The 12,646-nt window shown below is 58.0% G+C and overlaps 1 protein-coding gene across 1 annotated transcript; it reads right to left on the bottom strand.

The window, feature by feature from the left end:
* Positions 1–5,901: 5,901 nt before the first annotated feature.
* On the bottom strand, positions 5,902–9,532 carry TGOLN2 (trans-golgi network protein 2). Its single transcript, XM_057399108.1, has 4 exons — positions 9,332–9,532; positions 8,080–9,279; positions 7,452–7,535; positions 5,902–6,628 (listed from the first exon to the last, which is right to left on the bottom strand). Exons 1-4 carry the CDS (start codon positions 9,530–9,532, stop codon positions 6,623–6,625), a joined length of 1,491 nt encoding a protein of 496 aa, XP_057255091.1. The 3' UTR covers positions 5,902–6,622.
* Positions 9,533–12,646: the final 3,114 nt, after the last annotated feature.

A 12,646-nucleotide genomic window follows, 5' to 3' on the forward strand; every position in this document is an offset into this window, starting at 1 on the left:
ATCCCCAGAGCTGCAGCATCAGTGGGGATGTTTCCTCCCTTTCTGATGCTAAGTTGGGCTCAAAGGCTCGGGGAGGAGCTCACCGACGTGGTCCTTCAGGCAGGAACCAGCTCCTGCCTCACCGGGGTGGTGGATTAAGCAAATCCTCACATGCCAGGGCTGGGTGTGACGGATTTAAGATGGGATTAAAGCTAAAGAGCAACAGCGCGTGGTGCTCCCAGACCAGTGCCGAGGAGCAGGATGCAGCCCCATGGTGCTGCCACCCCCCATTGCCCGTGCAAACGCCGATTCCAAGCCTGGGAAAAGCTTGGGAACGGGATCAAAGCCCTCTCCAGAGATCAGGAGTTAATAAAAGCATCCTCATCATCTTGTGATTTGGGCCTCGTGATGTGGGAGCAGCAGGCGGGGATGGGGGACAGCGGCTTCCTGAAGCTCCGGTTTGGGAAGGGCAGAGGGAATGCAGGGGAGCCCCATCGGTGGGAGTGTGGCCCTGGGGGGCTGCTTTGGGAAGGGATGATCACGGAACGGCCATAAACAGGTAAATCAGGCACTAAAACCAGCTGGGAAGCACCTCCTGGAGCAGGCAGGGTTCGCAGTGCGTGGCACCGGCTCAGGAGCCCGCTCCAGGGAGCTGGATGGGGTCTGCAATGGGAAACGGGAATTACCTGGTGAGGGAGGCAGCGGGATCCTGGTTGCTCCATGGTTCCCTCCGTGCCGGCGTTCCCAGCCCATCCAACCCCCTTGGAGGCACAAACCCTGCTCTTCGCTGTTTTCCTCCTTGATCCTGTGCCCAGTGACCTGTGCCCGGTGCCATCGCACACCCAGTGCCAGGCGCTGCCCTTCACACCCAGCCACGCCGGTGCCGATGGAGCGGGATCCATTCCCTGCACTTCCCAACAGAGCACTCGGGGCCCATCACGAGCCTGGGGGGGGTTGGACACCATTCACCTGCCGGGGGCCCCCCGGAGAGGAGCCAAGAGGGAAGTGAAGCTCCCCAGGACACTCAGCTCAGCTGCGAGGTGGAGCTGATGCACAAGGTGAGAGCCAAGGGGATAGCAGAGCTTTAGCAGCAAGGTACCTGTCCCACCGCCAGCCCCAGGACCCGGCTTCTCTCCCAGCCCCACTGCGTCCCGTTTTCCACCTCTCTATCCAGGTAACGCAGCCCCTTTTGGCTGGCTTTGGGCTGAATCAGGCTGGCACAAGCAGGAGGCTTGAGGCTGCTTCCATGGTGGATTTTGGGACACCCATGGGAGAGCTCGGGCCCTTCGTCGCTCCCCGCACAACCTCCCTTTTCCTATCTCCTTTTCCTGCTCCCGCTGGTTCTGAAGTCAAACTCCTCTGCAGGCTCTCCTCACCCACCCATGTGTCCCTTTGGGTCTTTCCCCAGCACCTCCAGATGGGAGCGTTTCTGGGTTTTCCATCAGCAGTGACCTTGCTGGGATCAACCATTGCTCCTGGATCCGTAAATCCATCACGCAGGACAAAGGACCACGCGTGAGCTGCGCTGCCCCGCTGGATGTGCTCCAAGGGGAACCCCTCCCGGCGTGTTCCCAATGGACTCTTGTGTTTCCATGTGGAATGGCACCTGCGGCAACGCATTTACCAGCAAAGGGGAAATGCCGCAAGGACGGGAACCAGCGTAAGAAGAGGGAGTCCCATCTCTAAGCTCATCACAAGAGAGATGCAGTGGATGAGAAGGGGAGAGAATGGGTGAGCTGGGAAGGGAATGGAGATGGAAAAGGAGCCAGGTGGGGCTGTGGGACTGCGGGAATGGGAGCTGGAAGGGGCTCCTCATCCTGGGCTGGGCTCCAGGCTTGGCTTGGGGGGGGTCCTACAGCTCCGTTTGCAGCTCCCCAAAGACCCCAGGAGCTTGAGGCTTGCCCTGGAGGTGGGCAAAGAGGAGGGAGCACAGGGAAACATGGACAGGGGGATTGAGGGCACCCTCAGTGAGCTCACCGATGACACCGAGCTGTGTGGTTGGGTTGATACCCTGGAGGGAAGGAATGCCATCCAGAGGGACCTCGACACGCTTGTGAGCTGGGCTGATGCCAACCTCATGGAGTTTAACCATGCCAAGGGCAAGGTCCTACACCTGGGTGGGAGCAATCCCAGGCACAGCTACGGGTTGGGCAGAGAAGAGATTCAGAGCAGCCCAAGGAGAAGGACTTGGGGGTGTTGGTGGATGAGAAAATGAACATGAGCCGGCTTCAGTGTGTGCTCACAGCCCAGAAACCAACCGTATCCTGGGCTGCATCCAAAGGAGCGTGACCAGCAGGTCATGGAGGGGATCCTGCCCCTCTGCTCTGCTCTGGTGAGACCTCACCTGGAGCACTGTGTGCAGTTCTGGGGTCCTCAACATAAAAAGGACATGGAACTGTTGGAGCAAGTCCAGAGGAGGCCACGGGGATGATCAGGGGACTGGAGCACCTCCTGTATGGAGCCAGGCTGAGAACACTGGGGCTGTTCAGCCTGGAGAAGAGAAGCTGCGTGGAGACCTCAGAGCAGCTTCCAGTGTGTGAAGGGGGCCTATAGGGATGCTGGGGAGGGACTCTTCATTAGGGACTGCAGTGATAGGACAAGGGGTAACGGGTTCAAACTTAAACAGGGGAAGTTTAGATTGGATATAAGAACAAGTTCTTTCCTGTTAGGGTGGTGAGGCACTGGAATGGGTTGCCCAGGGAGGCTGTGAATGCTCCATCCCTGGCAGTGCTCAAGGCCAGGTTGGACAGAGCCTTGGGTGCCCTGGTTTAGTGTGAGGTGTCCCTGCCCAGGGCAGGGGGTTGGGACTGGATGATCTCAAGGTCCTTTCCAACCCAAACTGTTCTATGGTTCTATGAAAAGCAACAGGACACCCGCCCTGGAAAGGTTCCAGCCCTTCAGACACCATCTCACCCCTTGGCGGGGTCTGCTTTGATCTAAGCAAGCCCTCATGGGCCATGGCCTTTGTGTCCAGAGGCAGAACGGATGCATGGGCCTGGCTGGTGCCCTCCCCACAGGGACAGCGTGGAGGCTGTGAAGGTGAGCTCATGCTCCGATGAGGCTGCTCCAGGAGTCGAAGCCCAGCCAGGGAAGTGCCAATAAACCAAGGAGGGCCGGAGGCAGGAGCCCAGCTTCACTCGGCTCCTTGGTACCATCGAGATGCTCAGAACCCACCCGAGCTCCAGTGTGGGAGGTGGGCACAGCCCTGGTCTGTGGTGGCTGCAGGAGGACAGGGCCCTGGGAGGGGTGAACCCCTCCACCAAAGCAAGCCCCGTTCTGTGCTCCTGCATCAGCCTCAGCACTGATCCTGCCCCACCTCTCCCCGAGGGCTCGTGGATAAGCGGCTCAGTCGGCATCTCCTCAGCCCCGCTGCCAGATCCCTTTGAGCTCCTTTAGTGCAGGACCTCGGCTCCTGGGCAGCCCAGCTCAGAGCTCCCCATGGCCCACACGTGGGGTGGGATGGGAGGGACCTCCGGGGCTCTTCCTTCCCCGCTACAGGGAGACCTGAGAGCAGCTCCAGTGCCTAAAGGGGCTGCAGGAAAGCTGGAGAGGCCAAGGGGAATGGCTTGAACCTGGCAGAGGGGAGACTGAGATGAGCTCTTAGGCAGAAGCTCTTCCCTGTGAGGGTGCTGAGGCGCTGGCACAGGGTGCCCAGAGAAGCTGTGGCTGCCCCATCCCTGGCAGTGTTCAAGGCCAGGTTGGACACAGGGGCTTGGAAGGTGGAAGGGGTCCCTGCCCGTGGCCGGGGTTGGAGCTGGGTGAGCTTTAAGGTCCCTTCCAGCCCAAACCAGGCTGGGATCCCCTGAAATCACCCCGAAGACACCCAGCACTGGTGCTTTGATCCAACCCCTCATGTAGGAGCGCTCAACCCAACAACGCTGTGTGTGGATGAAATAATTCCCATTGGAACTCCCCATTTCCACCTTTTCTTCCTCCCCCAAGCACCCCCCTTGTTCCAGCCCATCGTCTGCTCTCAGTGTGGGGCTGGATGGGTGCAGGAAGGTGCAATCCCCCCTTTCAGTCTCCCAGCGGAGCCGGGGCTGCGCTGGGATCCTCCTCAGAGCCTCCCTGTGGGGGAAAAGGGGAAACACAACAGGAAGGATCCCAACGCAGCCCTGCACAAGCAGCTTAAGCTCTATTCTAAGAGGAGGAAGAACCCGGCTCCCGTCCTGAGCCGCTCAAGAGGAACGGGGCCGCAGACCAGAACCGCTGCAAATCCGCTCTGGGCTGGAGGCTGGCGGGGCTCCATCCGGCCCCGGGCTCTGTCGGTCACACAAGGGCAGGTTGAGCACACAAAGAGCCCTGGGCTTGCCCAAACGATGGTGTTTTGTGCACAAAGAGGAACCAAGCCGCACTGCTGGGGCCGGGTTTGAAAGGGGCCCGCGTTCAGAGCACCAACACTGTGAGCAGAGGGGAAAACTCGCTGCTTTTTTTTTGGTTTTAAACCCATTTATTGACTTCAACACACAGGAAACCAGAAGAAAAAACTACAAAGAAACAGAAAACTTGAGATCCTTCAAAGCAAAGTGCAGCAGAAAACAACCTCTTTGCTCATTCAAACCCTCGAAGGAGCAACGGTGGCCCAAAACAGAGGTACCGAGAGGCCCCATCCACCCACTGAGCCAGGAGCCCCTGGGAATGGGGACAGGAGATCCAGGGAGAACCCCCTTGGTCTAGCCTGGCCTGAGCTGTGCCTCCTGCCGGCACTGAGCAAACCAAGGTCCTCATCCAGCTCATGCACGAGCTCCTCGTGCTTGGTCCCAGCTGGGCTCGAGGTGTTGGGGTCCGATGGTTCCCAAGAGCTCACTGCTCCCTTTGCTGACAGCAGTGGGGCTCCCAACACCCCCTGGGCTGGAGAGAGCACTGGGACAGCTCCCGGGATGGAGCAGCAAACAGCTTTAAAGAGAACGAACCCCTCTGTCAATCCGTTCTCCATCAAACCCAAGAAGGCAAAGCAGGAACACGGCACACGGGAGCAGCTCGGCAGCGCCCGGCATTGCACGTGTGGAGCCATCACCTCCCACCCCACACCCCGTCCATAAGCCAGCCGCACACCACTGGAGCCCCAGGCTTATCCCATGGGATCTCGGACCAGTGGAGCCTTGCTGCAGGAGCCCCCCCGAGGTCCGCTCCCCCCGGGGGACGTTCCTAACCTTGTTCTCCTTTCCCTTCCCTCCCAGTCTCCAAAACAGCTTCTGCAAGCACGAGCTGGGCAGGCACTTCATGGCCTCTGGGGGAACATCACACAGACATCTTTGGAGTAGAAGTGCAAGAAGAAGCCGACACCTCAGAGCTGTAACCCCTTGATGAACGCATCTGGCAGCTCTAAACCACCCCAGGATGCCCCCACCCTGGTTTAAGTGCACCAAAGGGACCGGCCGCTGGTTTCATTACATTCAAGCCCTCAAAACCAGGGCCAGCAGAGGCGAGGATGTGCTGGTGACACCAGGAGCCCTTCACGTGTTGGTCACCGGCTCGAGGAGGTGACCTCAGGGGGAGGAAGTCCTGTGGTGATGCAGGCACAGGCGGTGGTGCCTGTGCTGTGGTTTCCCAAGGCAAGAGGCTCTGCCAAGGCTTGTGCAAGCAGCTCAGCCGGGTGAGAGGGCACTAGAGCAGGAGCCAGCACCGAGGGCCCGGTAGCAGCGAGCTCCATGGTGGGGAGGCTCCTTCAGCTTCCTTCTGGGGCCTCCATGCTGCACTTCCAAGGAAGAGGTTTGAAGGGTGCGAGTTCCGTTCATCCCAGTGCTTCGGGGTTACCACACACTCTACATCGCGGTGGAATGATGCCGACAAGGGGGTGGGAAGCCACCTTCCAGGCGATGTCTGCTACAACCACACCGTGCCAAGCTGGCACAGAGCTTCCTCAGCCTCAGCTGTCCTCCTGCATAGCACTGGATGGCAGCTGCCACCTTCAAACAGTGCAAACAGCTCTGGGGGGGGAGAGAGGGAGGAGACAAGCAGGGAGCAGGGAAGGAAAGAACCCCACGGGGAACAGAAGATGCAGGCGAGGAAGTTTAAGCTACAACCCAAGGGTCAAAGATGTGCAGGAAGAGAGAATCTGGATGTTAAACCCCAACATTGTCTTCATCACCCAGAGAGGGAAATAAATCACATCGGATCAGAGGCCTCAGGGGATCACTTCCAAACCAGTGCAGTTGGTCACACGCTGCAGTGGAGCATCCAAAGACAGCGGACAGAAGAGGAGCACGCGTGTGCCTCGAGGTGCTGGGTACGACCAGAGCTCTCGGGCTCTGGAAGGGGAGGGTCCGATGGCTCATTTCGCAGGCAGATAGATAGATATATCTCTCTCTATATATAATTTCTTTCCCCCAAGAGGAGACATCAGTACAGTAGTTGGCAAATTCCATTTCATTTGGCCACAGAGGCTCTGTCAAGTGCTGGGCGCTGGCTACAAGCCAGAGTTTCATCTTCAGGCAGGTGGAAAAGGAGGAACGTGTTATGAGGAAGCGAAGGGTTTAACGTTACCAAGGTGCAGGTGCAAAGCTAAAAGCACTTCCCCTTCTTCTTCCTGCTGTCTGGAACCTGACCATGGTGCGCAGCTGCAGCGGGGGAGGCGGTGGTGTCCTGGGCTTCCTGCACTTTCAATGCCATCCATCGCTACGCTGAGCATCCAAGGAGGAAGCTAGATCTGGAAAGGCAAAAAGCAAGGTGACGGCTCAGCATGGCTCTTCTGCTCTGAGAAAGCAGCGGGCTTTGAGCGGGCTGCGTGGCTCCAATGAGCTCTTCCTAACTGCCTGGCTGCTTCGCTGTGCCCCAGGGACGAGTCGGGGAATTCCTGGCAAGGGAAGCAAGCTCCTGAAATCCTGCTGAGGTTAAATAGGGAAAGTGAAGCAGGAAAACCAGCCCCGTGGCACTTGGGTGGCTTCCGAGCCAGGTGCGGCTGCACTTTGGGAAGGGAGAGCGCTGCTCCCAAGGGCAACACTGAAACCGAGCTGGGCACTGCTGGAGTGCAATCCCTAATCCCGTTTGGAAGTGTCCATTGTCACGGCCCCCCACATGGCAACAGCCTTCCCAAAGCCTGAGCTTCAGCTTCGGGTGACTTTCTGCTTCCTTCCCGTGTCTCCTCCTCTTCCTACTGCAGAAAATAACTGCAGACACTTCCAGCTTCAGGGACAACCGGGGAGAAAAGGTTCAAGGGGGAAAAAAGTCCCCAAATCCTGCCCTTTTCCTGCTAAAATCCTCTTGGGAAAAAGCCATTTGAGCCCGTGACCCAGCAGAGCCGAGCTCAGGACTCCCAAACCTCCACCCTGTGTTAGCTCGGCCACCATTTCTCAGCACTTCCACTTCCCTGTTTCTACACCAAAAGCGGGGCTTTTCCTTAAGAATCCAGCTTTCCAGCCCCAACCCCGTGTGGGTTCGGGCCCATTCCCAGGGCAAGAGGCCAAGGTACCGTGTTCACCACCCAGACCAGCCCCAGAACCTGCCCAGCTCCGCTTTTGGGCACATTTTACCTTCTGATCCAGTCTCTGATAGTCGCCAGATTTGGGTCGTCGACCGCTTTTGGATCTCTTTCCTTCCAGAGCAAAAGCAATGATCTTTGGGGAGAGAACGGGGGGCAAGGTGAGTGGGACAACAGCGACCAAATCAGCTTTTCCTCCCTTCAAACACGGGTGCTTTCTAATGCTTGTTCCAAAGCACTTGCAGCAACTGCACGCCATTACTAAAGCCAGCACAGATGGGAAGCAGGCGGTACCTGAGGTCCGCCTCACGCACAGCAAACAAGAGTTTGTTTTCTGTCTCCTGCCCCTAAAATAGCTTTACAGGAGGAAAAAAAAAAACCCAGCAGCAAAGTTACATCCCTTGAGCTGTGTGAAGACCATTTAAGGACAAAGCTTCTGCAACCTGCTCCAGAGAGCTCCCTGGCAGCAGGAAAACACGGGGTAACATCACTCATCTCCTCCTTTTCACCTCTCTCAGCTGAAAATAACCACCAGAGCTGAGGCCACCTGATTCCCACAGCGATCCAACCCTTTTCCCAGCTCCAGCACCCTCCCCGCTCCTCCCAGAGCTCTTGGGTCAAGGCTTAATAGTAAATTGACAATAGTATTAGCATTCTTATATCAAAGCAATGCCTCTCACCTTGCGCTTGTTGTGATACGCTACGTACAAGGCAGCGACGATAATCGCAGTGGTCACCAGGTAGGCGAAGAAGTGGCTGCTCTCCGACTGGTCCCTGGGAGAAGGAAGGCTCTTCCCTCTCTCCCTAGCAAAGGAGGAGGCATCACTGCTCCCTTTAGCCCCTTCCTCTTCCTCCCTGGGGGTTTCTTCATTCTCTAAGAAGCTGTCGTCCTCACCAGCAGAGGAAGCTGGTTGTGGTGGCACGTTTTTATCCCTCGGTGAGCCCCCATCATTGCCCTGGCTCCCGGTGTCGCTCTCCTGGTTCCCATCGTTACTCTCCTGGTTCCCATCGTCACTCTCCTGGCTGTTTTCCTGCTTCTTGTCATCATTTTCCTTGTCCTCGGTGTTGGTGTCTTGGCTGTTGGCCTGGCTCCCACCGTTACCATCTTGGTTGCTGGCCTGGCTCTCATCCTCAGCTTTCTCCTTCTCAGTTTCCTCGTTGTTGGCCTGGTTCTTAGCCTCAGCTTTCTCCTTCTCAGTCTCTTTCTTGTTGGCGTGGCTCTTGCCAGTCTCGCTACCCTCACTGCTGCCCTGTTTCTCGCTGCTGGTCTCCCCGTTCTTGCTCCCACCCTCAGCATCGCTCCCCTGGCTCTTGGTGTCCGTGTTCTGGCCAGTGACCTGACCCCCGCTGTTACTGTCGGTGGGCTTGCTCTCGTTGTCAGTGCCGGTGCTGTGGTTCTTGCCTGGGTTATCAGCGCTGTCAGCACCACCGGGACTGCCGTTACTGCTGGGGGTGTTGCTCTGCTCCTCACCTGTGCTGCTGGTCTGGTTGTTGGTCCCGTTCCCGTCGTTACCGCTGGGGCCGGTGCTCTGGTTTGTACCGCCACTGCTGCCACTCTGGGTGCTGTTGTCCGTGCCGCCGGTGCCCTGGTTCTGGCCATCGCCACCCGCTTGTGCGCTGCCCTGGGTACCTGTGCTGCCGCTTAGGCCATTCTGGCCATCCCCGTTCTGCTTCTCCGCCCCGTTACCAGCGCCAGCCGCAGCCTGCGGGACCCCCTCTGCCACCTCCCCACCGCTCCTGCCCTGCTTGTCCTCGCCTGGCGTCCGAGCCGACCCGGAGCGCTGCCCTCCGCTCCCGTTGGCTCCATCCGCAGGCTCCTCGGGGACGCCGCTCCCTCCGGGCTGGGCCGCTCCGCCGGTGCCCGCAGCAGCTCCGCTGCGCTCGGCTGCGGAACACAGAGCTCAGTCACCCGCGGCCCCGCCGCTCCCGCACCCGGTCCCGGTCCCGGTCCCGATCCCGGTCCCGATCGCGATCCCGATCCCGGTCCCGATCCAGGTCCCGCTCCCGGTCCCGCTCCAGGTCCCGCTCCCTCTCCCAATCCCGATCCCGATCCCGATCCCGGTCCCGGTCCCCCCCTCCCCGCTCACCGTCCAGGCGGAGCAGCAGGAGCAGCAGGAGCAGCCGCTGCACCATGGCGGCCCCGCACGCACCGCGTCCGCTTCCGCTTCCGCCCCGTCGGTCAGCAGAGCGGCCATGAGGATGTCATCACCCTCCGCTGGCAATCCCGCTCCTCTCCAGCCTCCGGCTCTGCTCCGGGGATGGGAACCAGCCTGGACTTGGCGCACACGAAACGAAGGAAGCTCCCCACATCCACCCGTCATCCTCCTGCCACGGTCTGAGCTCCTCACGTGGATTTGATGTCCTCGGGTCCGTTCCTTCGCCGTATCCCTCTTGCTGTATCCCTTTCCGAGCAGATGTCGGCTGAGCCGTGGCTTTTGTGGGATCCTGGTTAACCAAAGATCTCCACATGTTCCTCTTGGGTTTTCCCCGTGCCCATCACTGCTGCCTGGTGACCCCACACAGGTCTGGGTCCCTCTCTTTAGGGACTTTGGCATGGGGGCACATCATCCATACCCCCCTGCCTGTGCTTCCCAAAGCCAGAGCTTTGGTATCAGTTTTCCAGGTGCAGGAATCCCACCATCAAGTCCCTGTAATTTGCCTTATGAGTATCAATCCCCATTTGTCCTCACTCCTTTCAGATCAATGGATTTGCCTTCCTCTCCACCCAGGATGAACTTCCTTGGTGCTCAACCACTCCAGAGCATGCTGTCACCAGAGCTGTATCTCATCCCTAACACGACATCCTGCTGAAGGACACGCACCCAAGTCTTTAGAAGGAACCACAAGAACGTCCCAGATCCTTCAGCCGCTCCATTTAACACTAAAACCTGGAAAAACATCCCACCACCATTCACCATGCAACCAAATGAGTCCTGTGCAGCAATAATACCGTGGGGAATAATCCTGACTTGGCCTCAGAGCACAATGGATTATGTGCTCGATTTTTCCTTCTTTGCCCCCCCTCCAACCTCCATTCAATTCAACCCATTCCAACGTTCCCAGCAGCTCGGTTCTGCCCATTCCTGCCCTTCCAAGGAGACACAAGAGCAGTTGGCCCAGTGCTTTTGCTGACATTTAAAGCAGACAAGCGGGGCCGTTTCTCATGCCCAGCCACTTCAGCTTTCACTCACACCCCTGGAAGTCAAGAGCAACGGAACAGAGGCCAAGTTCCTCTGGATTTACAACAATGCATCTGGGAATGGGATCCTGCCCAAGATACCAAGTCCCAGGCTGACATCAGCTCAGCGCTGGTGCCTCGCTCCGGGCTCCTTTGCCTTCAGCACTTTTCTTGGCTAAAATGGGATAAACAGGAGCAGTGACCTCCCCTGGCCTCCGGGGCTGCCCCCTCCCCGCGCAGCCGGGAAACGGGAAGCTGCATCAATGTGGACAACAAGGAAATTCCTTCTGGCTTCAGCACGGCCACACGGATGTGGGCTGGAGGGAGGGAAAGGAGGAGGATTGGGGATTATTCTGTCTGCAAAGCAGAAGGAGGAAATTCCCTCTCAGTCTCACCCAGGTGATGGCAGCTGCTGGTCCTTTATCACCTTTAACCCAACCCCGTTCCATTCCAACTCCAGCCAGATCCGCTTGGTTTCCTCATCTCTTCCCATAAATCTCTGTGGGATGTTGCTTTTTGGGGATGACTCTTTCTGCGAACGGCCCCAATGACCGAGACCAGGCTGTACACCCAAATCTGGACGAGAACTGAACCGACTGAGGCACTTCAATGCTTGGAGCTAATAAAGTCCTCACCTTGTCAGAAGCGCCTGCATCCCCCATCCCAACCCTTTCCCCCGGAGGGCTAATCTGGTCAGGAGAAAGGATCAAAAGGAGAAACAATTAGCAAATGGAACAATTTAATGATGCTAATTAAAATGTATTAAGTGTAGCCAGTGCCTCTGCACCAGCTGCTATGGCAGGAGCCTGGAGCCCACGGAGCGCCCAGTGCGGGGCCGGGAAACGGGACATCTGCTGCATCCCCCCCCTCCCCGGGCTTGAGGAACGCTCCGTCTCATTGCTGCCGCTCGCAGGGTTCACCGTGGAGCCTCTAATTAGCTCCATCTCTGCAGGAGACCCCTGGGACCTCATTAGGCATTTCAATTAGTGAATAGCCAGAGCTGGGGGGGAGCGGGGCTGGGGGCTGCTTGATGGTGATGCTGTAATTAAGCAAGAGGATGGAGGTGACAGGAGTAACCCTGCTTCCAAGCAGCGGCAGGGAAAGCACCAGCTCTACCACAGGTTTGCTCCTGACAAGCTTTGAACCAGGTCCCGGCCATAAGACCCCGGTGATGGGCGCAGGAGGCTGGGCTCTGCATGGAAGCGGCATCCTGCAATCCAGGGTTTAAACCTTTCCTCATTGCAGGAAAGGCTCATGGAGGAATAGCTGCCAGTGCTCAAGGCCAGGTTGGGCACAGGGGCTTGGAGCAAGCTGCTCCAGTGGAAGGGGTCCCTGCCCGTGGCAGGGGTTGGAGCTGGGTGAGCTTTAGGGTCCCTCCAACCTGGCCTTGAACACCACCAGGGATGGGGCAGCCACAGCTTCTCTGGGCACCCTGTGCCAGCGCCTCAGCACCCTCACAGGGAAGAGCTTCTGCCCAAGTTTTCCTCATTTCATTCCCACCCCGACCTTTTCCCCTTTGTTGGATGTGATGGTGGGGAGCCCTGTGAAGAAAAGTCACCTCCAAGGCAGGAGCAGGAGTTGTGCAGTGGCTTTCTATTGGGAACCTGTCTAAATGCAACACTTCCATAAAGCACGAAGGGTATGCAGGTACCACCATCAGCCTGGGTCAGCTAGGAGAGCCTCAACATGTCCTCTTGAGATGGAGCACCTTGGAACCGGCCTTGTCCTCCAGGAGAAGCCAAGAGGGCTTTGGTGCCCAGTTGCATCTCTTCTAGCAGGGGATAATCCAAGCCTATCCCAGTTTGGGAGCACCGCGAAGGCATCGGAACAGATGTTCCTTTTCTGTATGGGAAAAGGCAGAGCAAAACAAAGGAATATTCTCCTGCTGAAGTCCAACATCTGCTGGAAGCTGTCTGGCTCCGGTTCAGCCTCTAATTCTTGTGACAGGTCTCTTCATGCCTTTAATTTCCCATGAAATCTAATTCAAGCAGTTGTTTGCCTGCAGCCTGCTCCCGGTGTTGGGCACGGCGGGGCCGCATGCGCTCCAGGCGTTCCTCGCAGGAAACCGG

Source organism: Pezoporus wallicus, unplaced genomic scaffold (genome assembly GCF_028554395.1).
Source record: "Pezoporus wallicus isolate ANWC-B61680 ecotype Strahan unplaced genomic scaffold, APGP_CSIRO_Pwel_v1 contig_8591, whole genome shotgun sequence".
In the NCBI taxonomy this organism is placed as follows: Eukaryota; Metazoa; Chordata; class Aves; order Psittaciformes; family Psittacidae; genus Pezoporus; species Pezoporus wallicus.

Coding starts and splice junctions, on each gene's coding strand:
- TGOLN2 (XM_057399108.1), bottom strand. CDS start 9,532: ATGGTGCAGCGGCTGCTCCTGCTGCTCCTGCTGCTCCGCCTGGACGGT. Junction 9,280..9,331: donor GGGACCGGGACCGGGACCGG/GTGCGGGAGCGG, acceptor TCCGCAGCCGAG/CGCAGCGGAGCTGCTGCGGG. Junction 7,536..8,079: donor CGTATCACAACAAGCGCAAG/GTGAGAGGCATT, acceptor CTCTCCCCAAAG/ATCATTGCTTTTGCTCTGGA.